The 20,945-nt window shown below is 55.1% G+C and overlaps 1 protein-coding gene across 7 annotated transcripts in view; it reads left to right on the top strand.

The window, feature by feature from the left end:
* TNS1 (tensin 1) overlaps positions 1-20,945 on the top strand; it is a 218,472-nt gene that overhangs the window by 115,056 nt on the left and 82,471 nt on the right. For 6 of the 7 annotated variants that reach the window (XM_079782334.1, XM_079782331.1, XM_079782332.1 and 3 more), the window contains 7 exons: positions 7,119-7,160; positions 7,976-8,026; positions 14,294-14,343; positions 16,361-16,541; positions 18,547-18,597; positions 19,720-19,842; positions 20,257-20,321. In XM_079782334.1, coding sequence (XP_079638460.1) covers positions 7,119-7,160; positions 7,976-8,026; positions 14,294-14,343; positions 16,361-16,541; positions 18,547-18,597; positions 19,720-19,842; positions 20,257-20,321 — 563 coding nt within the window. Of the gene's footprint in view, positions 1-7,118; positions 7,161-7,975; positions 8,027-12,293; positions 12,627-14,293; positions 14,344-16,360; positions 16,542-18,546; positions 18,598-19,719; positions 19,843-20,256; positions 20,322-20,945 lie in introns of those variants that run through there. The other variant, XM_079782335.1, reaches the window with a different exon arrangement.

Raw genomic sequence — 20,945 nt, 5'->3', positions numbered from 1 at the left:
CTATAGAGAGGAGGAGACTTGGGTTAAAGAAACAGCAACGCTCTCTAACACCTAAAATGGCACAGCGGGGCGCAGTCATGGGAGTCGCTGTCACTGGGACACATACTGACACCTATTAGGGGTAAGGCAGCTGCTGATGGGAGGGTGTCTTCCTGGGGAGTCTTGGGTGGAAATGCTCAGGGCCCACTGAGGTCCTGCCCTCAGGTTGGGCTGTGAAGGGACATGGTCCCTGGGGGTCAAGGCATCCATGAATGTGCTGACCACTTGCCCTATGACCCCCACTGGGAGAGGCCCCAGTCCGATGAAGCGTCCTGCCCTTGGGGGACCATGCTCAGGGGGAAAGAGAGATAGAGAACTATATTATGGAAACAATTAGTGCTCGGCTGGGGGGTTCTGACCAGAGGTAGCCTTTAGGGTCCAGGGCAGGAAGTGATCAGTTTGTGCTGCAATGGTTGAGGAAGGCCTATTCTGAGTCCCATTTAAGAGTTCAGCAATGGAAGAGTGGAGAGAAGAAGGAGAGAGGGCCTTTCAGAAGGTGGCAGGGCTGACGCAGAGAAGAGGCAGGGCCTTGGTACAAATTACCAAGACCGATGGGGCCCGGGGCAAATCCAGTGTCCTTGCTGAGGAGATGAGAGGGCCAGGCCATGTTGCCTTACCTTGGTGGCTCTGGCTGGGGTGCTGGTGGGAACAGCCTGAGTGGGAACAAGCATGGCATTCATGGTGAGCAGAGAGGAGGTGTGAGCAGATAGAGAGGAGAGAGGGGAAGGCAGTGGAATCCACCCGAGGAGGAAGGGGCCACATAAAGGAGGAGTCCAGAAGTCATATTGGGGAACTTGAACTTGATGAGCTAAGCCCTAAGCTATATGGGTCCTTGAGTGGGGAAATGAACCTAAGCAGGGTTTGAGAGCCGGGAGTCAGCTGCCAGCTGTGGGGTGTGGCTCGGTGGTGAGGGGGCTGCCAGGAGGAGGGCTGGGGACACCAGATGAGGCTGGTATAGGTGCTCAGCGTGGGCGAAGGCGACCAGAGGGGCCTGGAGGAAGGGCCTGCAGCAGCACAGACTCCCAGTTCCCTGGCTGACAGGTAGAACAGCATCCAGCGGGGAGGCTGGCAGGAGGAGGCGAGAAATATTCCAGCCTGGCCGGGCCAGCCTGGCGAGCATGTGTGAGCCGGTGGGGTGGGAGTGCCCGCAGTTGCCCAGCCTCAGCCGGGAGCTGGGTGCTGGTCCCTCCGGGTGGGTTGAGAAGGGCCTGAGGACCGGAGTGGGCTTGCCCAGGCCCCTCCCCCGGGGGTGTAGGAAAATCAGGCATCACGTTTCATTTATCACATCCAGCCTGTTCTTTTTCCCTGGTGGCCCTGGCCTGCCTGGGAGAGGATGTGGCCCCTGGAGCAACTTCACCCAAACACTCAGGGGACCCTGGCTGCTGGCCTCCCTCCCACCCTCGCGGCGTCCAGCCCTGCCTCTCTCTGCCCTCCCTCCAGCCCCTCACCCTCCTGCCCCCGGAAGTAACATTCCGTGAGCGGTGAATACAGCCTTTGAGGGGCAGACCTGAGCTCCTATGGAGCTGGCCAATCTCCCCGGAGACTCAGTTTCCTCCTTTGCCAAAAGGGGTTCAAAGTGCTCCGTCTGCTGCTGCTGTAGCCACTGCTGTAGTTGTTTTTGTTATTATCTGTTGATGGGCCCCCCCCAGACAGGCTGTGGGGTATATTATGTGCCATCCTTGCCACGCCCCCTCTAAGTGCCCAGTAAATGGTGCTGCCCTGCCCTTCTCTCTTGCTTTCAGCCCCCTCCCTTCATCTGCTTAGGGTTCTATTTTTAGAACAAGTGAGCCTGGAATAACCTGCTCTGGGTCCTGGGGCTGAGGACATTCCAGCCCCCATGGCCCTACCCGCCAGCTTCCTTCCCCTCCTAGTGGGTTGTGCTGCCGTGACCTCACAGTTCGTCGCCATGGCAGTAGATGTGATGTCACAAGGTCTTTTGACCTGAAAAATTGTCCAGATTCCAGGCATCCCAGGGGGCAAGAGTGGGGAGAGCTGGAGGGGGGAAGGGGAGAGGGTGTGAGGAATTTCTGGACGGAATGTTCCTTTGGAGGCTGAGTCCGCATTCTGCGTCAGCCCCCTCCCCCCAGCCCCAGGCTTGGGCACCTCCCCCACCCGCCATGGCCCTCTGTCTTTTCCTTCATCCAAAACAGCAGCCCACAGATGCATTTTTCCCCCGGCCCACACTCCCTGCAGGCCGCCAGCATGTCCTACTGCATGAACCTCCAGGCTGTCATCTCAGCCACCCCAACCTCTGCAGAATGGCCCTTCCTGGGGCCCATACACTTGGCAATGGGTAAATGCAGGCATGGAGAAGGCATGCAGGTCTTTTTTTTGGGGGGGGGGGGGGCTTTTTTTTTCTTTATTGATTAAGGTATTACATATGTGTTCTTTTCCCCCCCATTGTCCCCCCTCTCCCCCCGCTGGCACGCATGTCTTTTCTGGGTAAAAAGATTGAGGAAAAGATGTGCAGCTTCCCTTATCCACCCTGTGGTTCTCAGCCCCTCACATTTAGGAAGTTCTCTCTATTGTCTGACCTCAGTCTCTCCTGCTGCAGCCCATTTCCTCCTCTTCCTATGGAAGTGTATTGCAGACCTCTTCCTCTGGAGGACCGGAGACAATTAGTCTTTAAGTCGCAGAAAGCTTGTTCCCAGCAGGAGGGCAGTTGATTTAAGGGTAAGAGGAACTGAATGGAGATCATCTCCCAGGAGAGACAGAGCGTGAAGGGATGGATGTAAGGAGCAGGGTTCAAATACCAGCCCTCTTAGCTACCTATTAGCTGTGTAACCTTGGGCAAGTTATTTAACATGGCAGACTGTCAGTCTCCTCAACTGTAAAATGGGTTAATGCTTACCTTGTGCACATTGGTTATGCGGATGGCTATGAGGATTGATGACCATGGAAGCCAAGCGTCTAATACTATGTATGCCCAAGGCTGCATTAACACGGAATGAGTCATTGTTGTTATTGTGTTAACATTATGAAAGGCATCTCCAGCCCAGGGCCAGGATGAGGTAGGCCGGTGAGGCCCCCGGGGTGCAAAATTCAAGGAGGCCTCGCTCTCAGGGCTGTGCTGGTGCACTTGGAGCAGCCTGAGAATGGACGCCTCCTTAAACGTTCTGCCCTTAGCGCCTCACCCCGGGTCCCTGCCTTACTCCAGACTCCCAGGTTTGGGATCCTCGAGTAGAGTGATCCTTGAAGAGCAAGACTTGGATGTCAAGTGGCACCAGGTCCATACCCTGCCACCTGCTCCTGAGCTGAGTTCCAGTTGTCCAGTCTGGAGGCCAGGGGCATTCTGTAGACCCCTGGTGGGGCTGTGGTCAGCTGCTCAGAAAGTCTGGGTCCTTGAGATCTAGGTTTTTTTCTGGGACTGGGCAGTGGGTAGGGACAGATGGGGACAGTCCCCATCTGGGCTCCATCTGCTCGGTCCTTCTGCAGCTGAGCCTCAGGAGGAAGGAGGAGAAGAGCCCGCAGGGAGGCGGGGGACAGGGTGGAGGGGCTGTGAGGTGAGCTCAGCAGTGGGCTTTACAAAACTGGTGCCAACTCCAACCCTGCCATTAACTTTACCCTGAGAACCTGGGCCAGTCAGACCTCTCTGCACCTCAGGAGGGAGGAGACAGGGTCTGAAGTCCCTCTCAGAGCTGTTCTGAGGAGTGGTGTGGGAGGATGGAGGTGTGGGTGTACACGTGTGTGTGCACGTGTGGGAGTGGGTGGGGTGTCTGGGTTGCTGAAGGGGCTCTGCCAGCCATTGGAACTCTGGGGCGGCCACTTCAGGAGTCCACAGCTGGGGTGGTCTGGGAGCTTCCCTATAGCATGCCCAGGGCCTGGGGCAGGCCTGGCTTCAGGGGAGACCCACCCTCATGTTACCAGTTCCTTGCTTTTTTCATTCCCAGTCGGCCCAGAGCTGGCAGTTCCTGGGAAACAGAAGCAGGACTTCAGTCCCGGAGGACTGGGGAGGGGAGGGTGGGAGCACGGCATGCATGCTGGGCCGTGTTTGCAAACACTGCAGGAAAACGCTGGGTGTTTAGGTCAGGAGGGGTTTTTGGAAATTTTTAGCTCTTCAGAAAGCATCTCAACCAGTAAGTTGAAGGCATTTGATGGCTGGCAAGCGTCTTTCTGTGGCCGGCTTCCAGCTGGCACGGGGAAAGGGGTGGGGGCCAAGGTTACGGTGCTCAGATGGTTGTTGGCAGGGAGAGAAGTTTCTCTTGCACTGCTGAGGCCTGTGGTTTCTAATATTGACTCGACTCCCAGGTCTTCGTTGTGCCAGACATGGGAGGGGTGGGGCAGGAGGGTCAAGGTGGGGCAGGGTGGGCCACAGGAGGGCCTGGGGAGTGTGTGGGGTGGAGAGGATAAATAACTGCTAGCATTTACTGAACACTTTCTAAGCGCCAGGCCCTGTTCTAAGTGCTTTATGTGCTTCCTCTCATTTGATTCTTTCAACATAGAGCCACTCTGTCCCATTGAGGAGCAGCAAGGATGAAGTGACCCGCTTGAGGTCACACAGTTAGCCGTTTAGACCAGTGCTTCTCAAAGGGTCATCCCCAGACCTGGAAACCTGTTAGAAATGCATATTCTCGGGTCCCACCCGAGTTCTACTGGATCAACCCTCTGGGGAGGGCCCAGCCCCTGTGTGTCCACAGCCCTCCAGGTGTTTCTGAGTCACGCTCAAGTTCAAGGCGCCCTGGCTCACACTCTGCTCTTCAGGAGAGTCATGGCCTCCTGGGAGGTTTCCCCCAACGCTGGATGAGGGCTCTTGAGGGCCTGCAGTATCCTGGCAGGCACTTCCTCTGCAGCTTCTCCATCTCACCCCATTGCTGTCCTTTCTGAACAGCCTGTCTGGAGAGGCTGGCTCAGCAGACTGAAGAGTGAGGGCTTTGGAGTTGGGAGAGCTGGGTTCAGATCTCTGCTCTGCTATGCAGACTCTGCATATAGAAGGCGTCTGTGTCTGCCCTCCAGGTGTGTTCCTCCTTCCCCCAGAGAGGAGGTGGTCCCGCCCAGCCCATGGTCTCTTCATGGGAGCATCACAGAGCCCTGGATCAAAGGGACAAGTGGGGGTCAGAAGGCCAGAAATTTTCAGGGGGCCTCATTTGCCCCCAGCCCAGTGGCCTGTGGTTCAGCAGCGGGGGCTCTGGAGGTGGCTGGGCTGGGACGGGATGGGATGTGTCATTTACTCTTCCAGAGCCATCCTCAAACTCCAGGGGAGTCGACCTGAGGGCTAGAGGGGCTTCCTGATGTGCCTCCCCAACTCCTACTCCATTCCTGGACCCTGTCCTCTCTTATCCATCCTAAGCTGCCTTGGCCCTGAAATACTCCCGGGAGGTTTCATCCACTGGAAGGAAGTTTTGGCCTCAGCCACCCGTCTTCTTTCCAGGCAGGAGGGGTAAAGTCTGGGCCATTTCCAGAAAGAGCACGGCTGCCTTCAGCTTAGCCGGCCTTCTTCCTCCATGTCCGCCTTGGCCAGTTCTCCCTGGCGCCAGACCCTCTCAGTGGTCATTCTGTCCATTCCTCTGTCTTCAGACACAAACAGCTTGCCCCTCAGGTCCCGGGCTGGGGCGAGGGCAGGCGTTTCCTATCCTGAGACAGTCTGTCTTAACTGGGCCCACACTCATCTCGGCAGAGGCCTGTTTCATGACCTTGGCAGTCATCCTCACGTCCTTCTGCATGGTTCAGGGGCCCCACTAACCACTTTGCTGAGTTGGAAATGGAGCCCTAGACACTGGTCAGGAGGTGGCCTTGGAATGGGAAGTTTCTCTCCTGTTTTGGGGGAGTCCTAGGAGCCTATTTTTCAGGTTGCCTTTAGCAGGAAGCACTTCTATTGGTCCGGGCAGGGGAATGGTGGCACTGGGGCGAGGGACAGGACCAATCCACAAGTGTTTATTGATGGCCTGCTAGCCATAATCACAGGCCCTGGAATGAGGGATACGGCAAATGAGTTTGTAAAAATGCTGCTTTGAATATGTTTTGGAGGCAGGTGGGGTAGAATCACAAATAAAACAAAGACATATTCCCATGATATGATTATTCATGTGCCAATGACCAGATAAATGGCACTGACAGAAAGATGTACTGGAGTTGAGAGGTGGGAGAGAGAGTCCTCCTTGCTGAGGTGTTCAGGGAGGGCTTCACGGAGGAGGAGAGCTTGTAGGAAAAGAGGGGAAGCTGTTCGTTCTACCAGGAAAGGCCTGGATGTGAGAACAAGTAAAGGGATGTAGCGCGTAGGTCTGGGTGGAGCAGAGCTTTTGGGCATGAAAACTGAGGTCTGTGAAGGGGCAGGGGCAATGAAGGGGGAGGCCTTGAAGAGTTAGAACCCACAGGCCTCTCATCCCAGGCTGCTGCCATTTCAGACAAAGAGGGAGAAGCGCAGAGCCCAAGGTGGGATTCAAATCCTGTTGTCCCCATTAGTAGTTCCTGACTTGGGCCACTCACTTAACTTCTGCATATCTGTAAAGTGGGCCTCAAAAGTAACAATGGGCCCCGGCTGGTGTGCTCAGTGGTTGGAGTGTTGGCCTGCACACTGGAGGGTCCCAGGTTTGATTCTGGGTCAAGGACACGTATTTGGGTTGCGGGTTTACTCCCCATTCCCAGTTAGGCTGTGTGCAGGAGGTAACCAGTCAATGTGTCTCTCTCACATGATGTTTCTCTTTCTCTTTCTCCCCCTCTCTCCTTCCCTTCCACTCTCTCTGAGAAGCAATGGAAAAAATATCCTCAGGTGAGGATTTAAAAAAAAAGGTAATAATGGTACCTACATCACAGGTGCTTGTGGTGGCTGAGATGGTCTTGATGAAAACGCCTGGCGTGTTGGCACAGTGACGGTTACTCACTCCTTGTTCCTTTTTGAACCGTCAGCGACTGCCTGAGCCAGAGGCCTGGGTGATGTTTGTCCAGGTAGATGTTGACAGTACCAATAGGAAGTTTTTTATTTTCCAAACTGTGCCTCCCAACTTGGGGACAGCCAGGTTCCATCTTGGGTTGGTGTCATGTCCTGAAAGCATTCTGCCCACATGGCCACCGGCCTTGGAGAGGGAGCCAATCTGGGGGCGTTTGTCCTGAGGTCTCACACTGCCTTTTCCCTTTGTCCACAGCCTGTCAACACGGAGAGTGCACCAAAGAATGTAGTGGACACGGTGAGTGACAGCAGGCTCCGGGGTGGGGTGGCGGGGAGCAGCCTGGGAGGCCGGAAAGCGGAAGATGGATTTGGGGAAAGTGAACAGATGTGTTTGGGGACATCCTTCTGGAGTAGATATGGGGAACTTGGGGGAAGTGGTGGGGCCATGGGTGACGTTGGGAGCGGGTGCATTTGGAAATGGATTGCTGGGGAACTAGGCAGGCCGAGCAGGAGAGGCAGGGGTGGGAGCGGAGAGAGCGAGGCCAGTGGTTAAATATGGGTTTCTTTATTAAATATGTAGGAATTGAGAAAGCCAGGCAGATCTTTCTGAATAGATCTTTCTGACATAGCAGAGAAACAGACAATCTCAAGGCTGCAAGGAGGAGGAAGAGGAAAAAGTCCGTGGGCCCTGAAGTGGGAACTGAGGTTAGCAGCTGTGAGGTGTCTCCAGCAATGGCTGGTGTTGAATGGCTTGGAGCGGAAGACTCGGGTTTAAATCCTAACCCCTCCGAGCTCCTAATTGTGTGACTATAGGCAAATCACGAGCCTGTCTGTGCCTCAGTTTTCTTATCTGCAAAATGAGAATAATAATATTTCCCAGAGTTGTCGTGAGACACGGAGAAGAGGGTTTGATTAACTCTGAGAGGCCTTCAGTGGACAAAGAAATGTTAAACAGCCAAGTCTCCCCCACCCCACCCCACCCCACCCCACCCCACCCAGGCCCTTCTGCAATCCTCTGACCCCCCCACCCCTGCCAAACTAGTGAAAGACCTAGTGCCTTTTGATTACTTTCTTTGACTCTTCTTTCTTACTATCTTGTGTCTCTCTCTCCAGGGAGAAGGAACTTTCCGGGGTGGGAACACTCGGAAAAGCCTTGAGGAAGACGTAAGTATGGGGGGGAGGGGTAGAGAAGGATGTGGCTGGGCCCCTGGTGCTCAGGAGGACTGGGGATGGGTGGGTAATATCTTACACCTCTCTTGTTTGGTGGGGTGTCCCTTCCTCCTCTCCAGAGGGCAGGCAGGGTTGCCCAGCTTAGTTGCTGAGCCAGGGAGGAGGGGCTGGGTGAGCAGACCCCATCTACTTATACACTGGGCCTCAGCCTTGGCTTTGGCCTCCAGCTCAGCTGGGTTCAGAGCACTTTTGCCCATCACTTTGCCAGGGTGGGAGTGGGAGGAGGGTGGGCTCTGTGAGGCCTGGTTGGGTGGTGGGTGAGCAGTCACCAAGGAGGATGGTCAACACTGTAGGACCAAGGGTAGAGATGAAGAGGGACTCTTGAGCCCTTAGAGGGTCATCAGATCTTGGGGAATTGCATGCTCTGCTTCGTTGGAAAGAGAAAAATGCAGAATCCTTTGTGTGGCTTAAGTGCCATTGATTCAGGAAGAACCTGGAAGGTGGGCCGACTGGTCCACCACGCTCCTACTGCCATGCATTTTTGCTGCAAGTCAGTGAGCACATTTCTTAAGTGGAAGGACCCAGAGGAGGGCAGAGGGGGCTCTCCCACGACCCTGCTTTGGGCAATACTTGTGGCGGGACTTGTCCTCACACCCCAGGAGCTGATGCCCGACAGAGTTGGACCTTTTTCTTCCTTCCCTTCTCTGACAATTTGCCCCTCTGCTGGCCTCTCCATCCTTGCCCGCCTTGATCTGCAGAGGAACAGGGAGTGGTTTTGGCGGTTGGCACAGGGGGAGCTGTTGATGGCATGAGGCCCTATCATCTGACAGCTGCCTGACCCATGGTGGGGAGGGCCCAGAGGGAGGTGCTGGGGCAGCAGGAGGCAGCTTCTGCAGGCGGCAGCACTTCTGCGGTGAGCCCACCGCCACTGCCTCCTTGCCCCGGGGGCAGCCTGCACAGCGAGGGGAGGCGTCCTCAGGAAGAGCGGGAACATGCCTCTCAAATTAGTGGGGAAGGCTCTGCTCAAGGTAGGAGGGGTCCTGCGAGCACAGGTACACGTGCTGGAGAGGGGCCCTTGTCCGAGTTTGTGATGTTTCTGGGGCTGGAGTGCAGGGGAGAAATTAATTTTTTGTGTACCTGCTACTGAGGATTAACTAGCTTAATGCACGCAAAGCACATGATATGTGCTCAATGAATGGTAGCTGTCTTACGACTGCTATTTTGACTGAGGGCCAGGAGCTGGGCTGGGTATTTTTTGATCCCCATGACAGCCCCTATGACAGATGCCGTGGCCCCATTTTGTAGATAAGCAAACAGAGGCTTGGAGGGGCTCGATGCCTCAGTGCCTTCTCCATTTCTTCCCGGGACCACTGTTTGGATCTGGTGTTGCCAGGACTCCCATCCTTGGTGGGGGGACAGGGTGATGGTGTGTCAACCAAGACATTTAGCCAATGGTCTACAAACTCTTGTAAGTCACCTAGAGCTGCTGCTCCCACATCCCAGCCTGGGTCTGATGGACCCCGGAAGGTAAAGCTGCAGTAGGAGAGAGTGAAGTTAGACATCATGAAGAACTTTTTGACACGAGGGTGTGTTTGACTTTAGTCCTGGGGAAGAAAGAGGTGGCTGTTTAATTGGGACTGGAGGTTTTATTTAGGAGAAAGTTTCGTTGGTCTGGGATGAATGTGTGTGTAAGGGGTGGTAAGGGTGGCGTCCTGTCTGGATATGGGAGGAGAGACCAGCGGTGTTTTGGTTGTTAGTCTAGTTTAAGGAGTGCATGAAAGGCAAAGCAGGTTCCAGAATGGCCTGCGTACTGCAAAGAAGGAGAGGAAACCTAAGTTTAAGGTCCCAGACATCTGCTGTGGGTTGGATGACCTCAGGGTGACTGAGTCAGTGCCCTGCCCAGCGGTGGGCTCCCTGCAGTCTGCCGCAGGTGAAGGGACCGCTTTCAAGGTGACATGGTTGAAGTTCTGGGCCTGCCGCTGGGACAATACGCCTGTTTTTTTGAGCTGTTTTCCTGTCTCTGGCCCGTGGCCCAGGATTCAGGGCAGGAATGGCTGTTTTCCTCCGACGGCTGGTGTGCAGTGGAGTTCGTGGACGGTGTGCTGTGTCGCACTTTGTTTTGGAAAAACCCAGGCTGGTGGGCAGGAAGGAGAGAGGAAGGGGTGTGGCTGGAGGGGCTGGTGTTGGGGGAGGGGTGGCCACTGCCCTCAGAGGAGACATAGGAATGGGGATGGGCTCCTGACGTAGGTTGGTCACCAATTTCTGGCTGCCTGATATTGCTTACACACCCTCCTCCCAACTGTGCCCCCTGGGGACTGGGGCTCAGGAAACAGCTTTTCTTTTGGTCCAGGGCTGTTGTGTTTGGTCTGTGGACCTCAAAGGAAGGCAGGACTCTTCCCACACAGTGGTTGCTCTAACCAACCCCACCCAGGTCCCAGCGTTCCGCTCCTTGCTGTATGGGGAGAAGGTTGATCACAGAGCATAGGGTCATAGTCTTTGAGCGCTCGGAAACGGCTGAGCGGTGATCAGCAGCGAGGACCAAGGCAAAAAGGGTTGGCTGGACCTGCGGTAGGAAGGGTGAGGGTTAGACACCAGGAAGAACTTACCGGTAGTAAGAGAAGTAGGACCCTGTTTTGGTGACGCTGTGGAATTTCCGTTAGTGGTGTCCTTTCAACAAAGGACAGACTATTTTGGTGACAACAATAGGGGAGAGTTCTTCTTGGTGCACAGGGAATTGGATCAAAAGTCCTATTATTGATCTATGTCCTGGTAGGGGCTGGGAGGAAGTTCAAAGCCCTGTGGATAGAGAGCTTTGAGAGCCTCAGTGAGGAAAAGAATGGGATTACAGGCAGACAGAGAGCTTAATTTTCTTTTCAAAATAAAATCTTTGTAGTACTCTTTGTAGAGCCCTCTGATAGTTTTCCCTAAGGGCTCTTATTGGAACAGGTCAGTGATGTAGAATCACATGAAACTGTGCTGGACCCATTTTACAGATTGCTCAGTTGAGACTGAGGGGCTGCCGCCGCCAGGGCTCCAGTGATGAGTACCTTTCTTCATGGAATAGAAGCTCTCTGAGGTCAGGGCTCCTCCTCCCCTGGGCCCCTGGTGCCTAGAACATTGCCAGGCGCACAGCCTGCAGCACTCAGTGAAAGTTTACTGAGAAAGGGAGCGAGCACGGAGCTGGGTGGCAGAGATGACCACATCTCTCCCCCGTCCCCCAGCCCTCTTGAAAACGGCCTGCATGCTGAGGCACGCTGGAGAACGCCCGTTTCCAGCCCTGTGTGTGAGGTCACCTGTGTTTTCTCGAGCGTTAGATTGTGTTTGCTCACAGCCCCCCCTGCTCCCCGGCACCCCCCCCCCCCCCCCCCGCCGTTCGTGGTTCTCTGGTTCTCCCTGTGGCTCTGTGTCCACTGACACTCGGACGTGTCACCCGTGCACGTCTGCTTTCTGCCAGCGAGTGTCACATGCCCCCCAACTTTGCAGAAAACAGGAAGCCCCATCAGTTAGAGGGCAGCCCAGTGATTCATCAGCGGATGACCATCCAGCTGTTCGTCCCCATCCTCTGGTGGGGTCACTGTTCAGGGCAGCTTCGCCCCGCCCCCCCTTCCCTGGCCGGCCTGCTGGAGAGAGCAGGCTTGGACTTTGCCTTATCACCTCTGGAAGTGGTAGGGCCAGACTCGGTTGGGGCCAAGTTTTTATTTATCCTCCCTGGCTTTTTTTGGGGTGGGGAGGCTAAGGAATGTGGAGTGTTGTAACGTTGGGAAGGAGGGGCGGGGGGAAACGGGAGCCAGCTCTCCTGCCCTGCTCATCCTTTTCACCCCTGTGCCATGGAAGCTCCAGGCCCCCTCAGCCCCCCAGTCCCCCTGCCAGGCCCATCTCAGTATCCCATGGTCTCCCTGTGCTCCCTGTGCCTGGACCTGTGGTCCTGGCCTCACCTCAAGCCTTGGCTACAGTTGTGGCTTCCAGTTGTTTGAAGCAGCTGTGGTGGCCTCCTCCAAACGTGGCTGTGGATCCGTAACAGATGAAACCCAAGGGGCTATTTATAGCGGGGTGGCCCTAGGCCTGGAGCAGGGCCCACGGCCTGGGGAGGCTCAGCGACTCCTCGTCAGGGCCCAGCGCAGTGGAGAGAGATGAAGTGTTGGGTTTCTGCGTTCCGCTGGGTGGGTAGTTTTGGAACAGCCTGGTTTGGGGCTTGAAAACCAAACACAACCCTCCTCACCCCCCCGCTGCCCCCCCCCCCCCCCAACGCCTGACTCATGCAAGCCCAAGTCCTCAGGGCCAGGAGAGCTGCGGAGACAGAAACTTTCTGCCCCGACAGACAGCCCCACTTGGCGTTTCCTCTTGCTGCCCGCCGAGGCCGAGCTGCTCCAGGCTGGGTGGGAGCCCAGGCAGAGGGGACTCGGGGTGCAGCTTGCTCCCTGCTGATGGATGGGGAGTCCTCTTAGCGGGGCTGCCCTGACTTTGGGCTCAGCTGGGAGCTGGGCCTCCAAGCCCACCCCCTCCCACCTCAGAGGTTCTGCAGGGCCTGGAGAGGGCTGAAGGGGGTCAAGCCTGAAGTCTGAGGGTGAATCCTGCCAGTCGTCAGGACTTGGGGGTGAGTCACTGTTGCCTCAGTTTCCCCTCTCGTTGGCAAATTGCGGTCCTGTCTCCTCCAAGAAGTGGTTGCAACTTGGCGGTTGGGAAAGGCTGTTTCCTGGGAGGCCCATGAATATTTGGACAGTGCCAATGGGCTCAGAGGGCTTGGCTGGGCCTGGGATTCTGGGTGTTGGGTATCCGATTCTGCATCGTGTGAGGTGGCTGAAAGGATGGGCGGTTGGTGGTGGAAGTGATGCGGGGGTGTGATTTGGAGGTGGAGGTTTGATTGTATCCCTAACTGCCCTTTTAACCTTTTGCACTCGGATGTCGAGATTAAAATTACTCTTTGAATGTATCAATAATTTGAAATATAAAAAAATCCAAATAAATAAGTTTGTATGAAAAGAAACTCCAGTTTTTTATTCTACTGCCGTGCTTTGTAAAATCTGGGGTATTTAAAAAATTAAATCCCGAATAGAATAAAGGAATCGAGAAAAAAGCAAGCGAGTGCAAAGGGTTAATTGTACTTGATGTAATAACAGTAACCACATATACACTGAGTGGCCAGATTATTATGATCTCTGAACACATAATAATCTGGCCACTCAGTGTATTTGTATCTCAAATGGGTACCAAAAGTATTCTAGACTTTTGCTGGAGATCAACCACCTATTTGCCCTGAGCTTTCTATCAGCCAGTGCAAAGGGGAAAACTGATCAGGTGCACGATTTATAGTATCTTTGATATCAAATAAATGAGGTACTCAAGAGAAGTACACTGAGTGGCCAGATTATTATGCGTTCAGAGACCATAATAATCTGGCCACTCAGTGTGTGTCACCATTCTATGTGTAATTCCTTTTCATTTTCAAACCAATCTATACCCCCACTTTACATGTGACATTCCAGAGGCTCAGAGCGGTAAGTAGGAAGGCTGCCCAGCGGGGCGCTGAGGGACTCAGCCTGGGCTTCCTCACTGTGTCGTCGGGAGCCCTGGCATGTTTTGGACACCAACTTGGGTCCCTTCGCCCGGTTTTGTATAAGTTGACAGCCCTGGGAATGGGAGAGGGTGAGGGGGTCGCCGACGATGGGCGGTGGGTCCTCGGGGGCACGATTTGCTGCCTGAGCCGCTCTCCGTAGGTGCACGTTGTGCCTGGCTGCTCTGTTTCTAAACCTCTGATTGAACGACGCGTGTCGCTGCTTTAAGGAAGAGGAGTGTGGCATGGCGATGGTCGGAGGAGAAAGGTTTAGAGCTGGAGAGAGGGTACCATCACTCGCCTTTCCTTCTCTCGTGCTTGCCGTCTGTATCCTCCCCTCGGGGTTACCGTTACGATGGCCAGTGAATCGAGATGAAATGAGTTTCCAATGTCAGTAACTGTTTTATTGAGTGTGTGCTCAGTACAGATGGCACCAGCCCAGGCGTGGCACGTTTCTCAATATTGGGATTCCTTCCTCGCCGCGGGGGGGGGGGGGGGGGGTCGCACGCTCGCAAGCACCCTCACGTGGAATTGGCATAGACTGCTCTTGGCTTTGGGTTGCTTTGTTGCTGTGGTGTTAGGGTGCCTGGGCTGGAATGTTGGCAGAGAAAGGAGAAGTGGATCTGCGTTTGCCTGTGACCCTGACTGCGCCCGTGGACAGCTCTCAGCCTGCCTCCTCCACAATGCTGCTTCTCTTCTCTCTTTTCCAGGGCTCCACCAGAGTCACCCCGAGTGTCCAGCCTCATCCCCAGCCCGTCAGGTATGCCTGGCCTGTGGGGGGCACAGGGTGGGGGTCCTGGCGGTGAGGTCACTGTGGGAGTTCCTGGCAAGTCATGCCTTTGGGTCTCCGAGACCGAAGTCATAAAGCCAGTGGTAGGAAGCCTGGGCAGCCGTGGCACCCTCCCTGGAGGGTGTGGGTGGATGCCGCTTGGAAAGGGTCATGCTCTGGGTTCTAGCTGGAAGCCAGCCTTGAGCCGAATTCTTTAAGTGCCTGCATGATTCATCTAGTCCTTGCAACAGCCCTGCAAGGTAAGTGTTTTATTCCCATTCGGCAGATGAAGAAACAGTTTCAGAGGTGGCTTGTTAGGGGTCACACAGGGGCCTTGGTGCCTCGCTGACACAGCCTCTTGTCCCTGCGTCCAGCTTCTCTGGTTCTCTCTGTCTCACCTTCACCCCTGAGGCTCCAGAGATGAGTGAGAATCTGGCCCCAGGAAGATGGGGTCCCAGGGAGAGGGGACCTGGAGTGTGGCTGAAACCCCCAGCCGCCTGCTGCCCTCCCACCTGATCTGCTCTTTAGATCCCCTCCTCCCCCTACAGCCCAGAAGCACCTTGGGTGGGCGGGTGCGGAGTGCGGTACTGAGGTGGTCAGGCGGTGGCGCTGTTTTGCCTGGCGCAGGCAGTGAGCTGAGGTAGGAGCCCACCTCAAAGAAGCTCATCTTGGGGATGAGGGGTGGCCGGGGCTCAGAGCTCAAATCACACTGGACCTTACTGCAGCCACCGGCCCTTCCACCACTTGGTCCCCGTCATTGCCACCATGGAGAAGCCTCACATCACCCGGCTCCCCCATCTCCAGACCCCATCTAGAGTTGGGCTCAGAGTTAACCTGGTGGAGACCAGGATTCTGCCCTACTTCTTGGGGTCCCCAGTGCTGCCCCAATCACTTTGAAATACCCTGGTGGTATTCCTCCTGCTGCCCTCCAATCTCAACTTTACCCCACTGTAGTGACAGGTTATCAAAATGAAATGTGAGTGTTGTCCACCTCGGACAGAGAGGGGAAGCCAGACACTAGGAGACTGCTGATGGGTAAGCAGGTGTCGGGGTGGGGAGCATGTGAGGTGCCCCCAGAAGCTACAGGGCTTCAGAATGGAATCCCAGTGTCTCAAGATCCATTTCCCCTTCCCATCAGCACCCCAGTGGGCCCTTGGACCCTCCCCCTGGAAGAGAAGCTGGGTAAGGTGTCAAGACGTGAGCCCCTACCTCCCTCACCTAGTGCCCAGTTCAGGTGGCTCTCTACTCTCCACGGAGCTCAGATGGTGCTGGGATGTCAGGGGCTCTGCACCCTCTGCTTCCTGGGCCCTTAGCAATCAGGGAGGCCACTGCCACACAGCGCTGGAGTGGTGAGAGCTGCCAGAGGTAGGGATGGAGTCAGGGAACAAAGGGCAGGAGTTGGCCTGCCTCCGGGGAGGGCTGGAATGTGTGCTGTGGTCTGGCTCACCTGGAGCCCAGGTGAGGTGTCACCTGAACTGCCCCTTCCCCCGAGAGGCCTCCCGCCCACTCCACAGCTCCAAAGCCAAGGAGGGCAGCAGAATACTCAGCCAAGGAACTGGGGAGCACTCGCTCAGCCTCTCTTTCCCCTTCCAGAGCTGTCCCAGGAGCCTTGGAGACACTCTACCAGAGCAGGCTGCAGTGTGTCAGGGGGCAGAGCTGGGCTCCTGGGTTCCTAGCCAGCTCTGGCCCTGGCTCTGACCTCTAGGATCCGGGTGAAGGCAGTGCTGACAGAACTGATGGGTACCTGGGATTGGTGTCATCACCATTAGGTTCTGACCCAGCCTGAGATCCTTGCCAGCCCCTGCCCAGCTCTTTCTCTTCAGCCCCAGGTGGGCCTTGCTGGCTGCACTGGCCTTGCCAGAGGAAGCCTCTGACCTTGGCTCTGGGTCTGGGAGCAACCAACCCCCCTGAGTTGGATATGGGGGCCATGCACAGTGTGTAGGGGGTGCAGATATCTGGTCCTTGCCCTGGGGAACTAGATTCTGATCTAGAACCCCTTCTCTGCTAGTCTTCCCAGAAACATGAGTGTGAGCCAGACCATGGAGGACAGTTGTGAGCTGGACCTGGTGTATGTCACAGAGAGGATCATCGCCGTCTCCTTCCCCAGCACAGCCAACGAGGAGCATTTCCGGAGCAACCTCCGCGAGGTGGCCCAGATGCTCAAGTCCAAACATGGAGGCAACTACCTGGTGAGGATGGGCCTCTCGCCACTTTCCCAGCGCCCCTCTGCCCTTTCTGCCTGCCACCTCACTGCTGTGCGTGCGTGCATGTGTATGTGTATGTGTGCATGCATGTGCGTACATGTGTGTGTGTTGACCGGGAGGAAAGAATAACAATAAGAGCTCATGTTATTGAGCGCTTACTACAAGCCAGGCCTTGTTCCAACTGCTTTCCGCATATTTAACCTTCAGGACAGCCTAGAAAGCAGGTTTTGTTAGAGCTCAGAGAGGTGGAGTATCTGCTTAAGTTCACAGTATCAGGAAGTGGTGGAGCTGGCACCTTGCTGGCACCTCTGAGCAGTCTTAAGGCAGAGTGTGGCAGAGGCATTGTAAGGGACCTTGTGTTGCTGACATGGGGACCGTACCTGGCCCAGGAGAGTCACCTAACAAATGCGGGTGAAGTGGCCGCCAGTGGTCTCCTCTCATGTCAGGAAGGCCCGACTGGGGGGTTGGGCCAATCCCAGATCCATAGGAGGGCTCAGGTCCACTTTACCGGGAGGTACATGTGACTGGACCAATAGACTAGTCTGTGCAACCTTCAGGGGCTGCCCTTGGCTGTGTGAGCAGAGGTGGCTGTAGGAGGCTCTATTAGGTCCCTGGAGCTGCTGTAACAAATTACCACAAACTCCGTGGCTTAAAACAATGGAATTTAGCTTTTCACAGCTCTGGGGGCTAGACGTCCAAATTGAGGTATTGGCAGGGCCATGTTCATCTGAATTGTGTAGGGGAGCAACCTGCCTTGCCTCTTCCTGGCTGCTGGTTGCTCCGGCATGTGTGATGGCTCTCGGCTTGTAACTTCATCACTCTGATCTCTGCCTCCGTCGTCACAGGGCCTTCCTTCTTTCCTGTGACTCTGTGTGTCCTTTCCTCTTCTTATAAGGACACCACCATTGGATTTAGGGTCCACCCTAAATTCGGGATGATCTCATCTCCAGATCCTTAACTACTTACATCAGCAAAGGCCCTATTTCCAAATAAGGTCACATTCTGAAGTTCAGGGGGATGTGAATTTTTGTGGGACACCATTCAACCCACTACAGACACGCATCCATCAGCTGTGTCAGATGCTGTTCAGAGCCTGGTTTGAAACATCAGAAAGTCCTGGGTTCGAATGCAGGCTCTGCGCTTATTAAGTAGCTGATCTTGGACACTTAGCCCTCACTAAGTCTTAAGTTCCCCATCTGTAAAATGAGTCTAATAATACTACCCATGTCTTATGGTGGTTGAAAGAATGAAGCCAACTGGTAGATGTAAAGTTCTTAGCATGGATATGACAGGGTGTGGATACTCGAGTGGTAGCTGTTGTTCACATAATAAAGCGTGTTCCATTATGGAGCTCAAGAGTGGACTGGAAGCCATCTACGGTCCTTCCTGACTTCGGGAGTCTAGGATTTCATGGGACTCTGTGCTATGCCACCCTCCCTCCATCCTGCCTATTCCAGACTGTGGGGTCCTCTTTTCTCCCCAGGAGACAACATAGTGGTCTTTGAGTTTCCCAGGCAATGAGGTAGAGGTGGAGACAGGAATTTCAGAGACTGGGGGATTCTCATGGGCTATGGTTAGGTGCCGGAGAACATCTTCTGGGAGAGGATGTCAAGGGTCTGAGAGGGCCCACCCAGGACAGTTTGCCTCCTCTGATGGAGGGTGTCTGACCACAGAGCCATTGCATCTTCAAGGGGTGAGTTTCTAAAGTCCACCTGTGGAATGGAAACTAGAGAAGGCCAATAATGAATATGGGACCCGAGACAGGTTCCATCCCCTTCTCATCTTTAGTTCTGGATGTCTGCTCACAGAGGGGAGTGGCTGAGAGTCTATACTTCTTCCCTCTCTACCACGCCCCCCTCCCATCCTGAGAACCTATAGTTGGGTTCCTGTTGCTCAGTGTGTATGTCTGGGATCCCAGCTCATGTGTGGGTGGGATCTCCAGCAGGGGCCAGAGCAGCCTGTGAGCCTTTCCATCATTTCTTCCTTCTAGCTTTTCAACCTCTCTGAGCGGAGACCTGACATCACGAAGCTCCACGCCAAGGTGAGCGCATGCCGAATAGGGTGGGAGCGTCCACCCGCCTGGGAGGGGAGATAACAGACAGTCCCCCTTGCTCCTCGGGTCCCACGTCAGAGTCTTAGGGAAAGTGCTGTGACAGTTTGCAAAGCCTATTACAGTGCCATCTTCTCCTTGGATAATGGGAAAGAAATCTATTCATTGTTTCCATAATACGAACTACAGAAAGCAAAGCTCGATGCAGTGATTTCCACCCAGCTCTGCCTCCCCTGGGGAGCCCTTAGAATCTCTGGGTGAGGCTGGAGCTGTGAGATTCTTAGTTTCTTTGAAAGGTATCTTGGATTTAAACTGGCTGGGAATGGCCGACGTGGACCTCCCCACCGCCAGCTCTCACTTGCTCACCCTGTGGGCTATGGGCCGGGCTTTGCATGGTGCCTGCTGCTGGCTCCTGGATTCTGGTGCCTGTCGCTGTGTGACCCTGGGGAGGTGACACACTTTTCTGGGCCTCAGTTTGCACCTCTGAAAGTGGACGGGCTGGATTAGGTATATTCTCTGGGCCCTTCTAAGCAGAAGTTCTCTTTTACTGTAAAGTTCTGTGAGTTGAGAAAAGTTTGGAGGAGCTGGAGACTGCGGTTCATATGTGCCCTCTGTCTCCTTCAGCTTCTCTGGGCTGGCCTGAAAAATCAATGGTGTGTGTGGCCAGGGCCTGGAAAAGAGCCATGAACAGCCAGGAACCGTTTGCTCTGCCCTCTTGCCCTGAGCCAGGCCTTGGGGTTGTCTGTGGGAGCAGAGCTTGGGGGCAGTGCTGGGGCCCCATCACATTTTGAGGTCAGAGTCATGTGGAAGGGACCTTGCCTTTGTTTTGCTCCACATGTGAGAAATTGAAGCTAGGAGAAGGGCCATGACTGTCCGGGGCTCCACAGCAAGCCAGTGTCAGAGCTGAGACTCAGGCACCGGGTCCCTGGTCCTGGCCATTGTCCTACCCCTCCACACCCCCACCTCCCAGCTGGGCTGATAGGCAGGGCAGGAACCAAGGCCCAGCCGCTGGTGGCCACTGCCCGGTACTAGCATGTGGAGTGTGTGCTGCCCCCACTGCCCTGGCTGACCTTCTGGGCTTCTGCCACTTCTCACTCCTGTCTTGGGCCACAGGTACTGGAATTTGGCTGGCCTGACCTCCACACCCCGGCCCTGGAGAAGATCTGCAGTGTCTGCAAGGCCATGGACACTTGGCTCAACGCAGACCCCCACAATGTCGTCGTTCTACACAACAAGGTCAGAGCCGGCTGCAGGGTGTGTGTGTGTGTCCGTGTGTGTGCATGCCCATGCGTGAATGTATCCTTGGATGAGGGTATCTCCTGGCCTGTGTCATTGGACTGTGTGAATGTGGAAGTCTGTGTATTCTCCTTTCTAGGGATGATAGATCCTATCCCGGGGGCCCCCACAAGAAGTGTGGGGCCCTCAAGTGTAGTGAGTGATCAGCTGTGTTTTTCTCTTTGAGACTCAGCGCCGACCCTCATCCCTCCCCTATCTCCCTTCCTCCCCCATATCCCCTTCCTCCTCCTGGTCTCCCTTAGAACCACAGCCTTCTCTCCAGCCCCTGCCCGCTTCCCTCCAAGGCTCCGGATGGGCACTGGAGCAGTAGGCCGGCCTTAGAAACAAAGGCTTTTGGTTTGGGGGCTCTTTCAGGGAAACCGAGGCAGGATAGGAGTGGTCATCGCCGCGTACATGCACTACAGCAACATTTCAGCCAGGTAAGAGGGCCCCCGAGCCTCCCGTTCTCTGCATATTGACCCACCCATGATTTCTCCCTTCCTTGGGGCGGGAGGACAAAGACAGAGGGCGTGAGGTCTTAGGATGAGGAAGGAAGGTGCCTATCACACCCCAGGAGCCTGTGTGTGGAGGGCAGGAGAGAGGAGAGTCCATCCCCCATTGCCCAGCCTTGGGAGACAGGCCCATCTGTAGATACCTCATCCAGCCAGATTCTTGGGGCCACTTTTTCTTGCCAAACTGCCTTCTGTTTTCCTGGGTGAGCAGGGAGGGTGTCCGAAGGAAATGCTGAATCAGGTCTGGGTCCATCAGAACCGTCTGGGGGTTATCTCATCCATCCCCCTGTTCCCGGCCAGCAGGGCCCGTTCCCACTTACGGGTTTTGGAGCAAGACTAGTAAACCAGCAGTGCCCTGTTTTGATTCCATTTTGCAGAGAGGCAGAGGGATCCATCCACTCATTGGCTTATTCTCTCGACAGTAGTTACCGAACATCCACATAACTGTTCTAGGTGCTGGGATACAGCAGTGGGCAGAGCCAGGCCACTAAGTATATAAGCAAGTATATCCGTAATAGCAGGTGATAAGATCTATGAAAGAATGGAGACCAG

Source organism: Cnephaeus nilssonii, assembly GCF_951640355.1.
Source record: "Cnephaeus nilssonii genome assembly, chromosome: 10".
Classification (NCBI taxonomy): domain Eukaryota; kingdom Metazoa; phylum Chordata; class Mammalia; order Chiroptera; family Vespertilionidae; genus Cnephaeus; species Cnephaeus nilssonii.
This window is presented reverse-complemented; position numbering and strand designations above follow the sequence as displayed.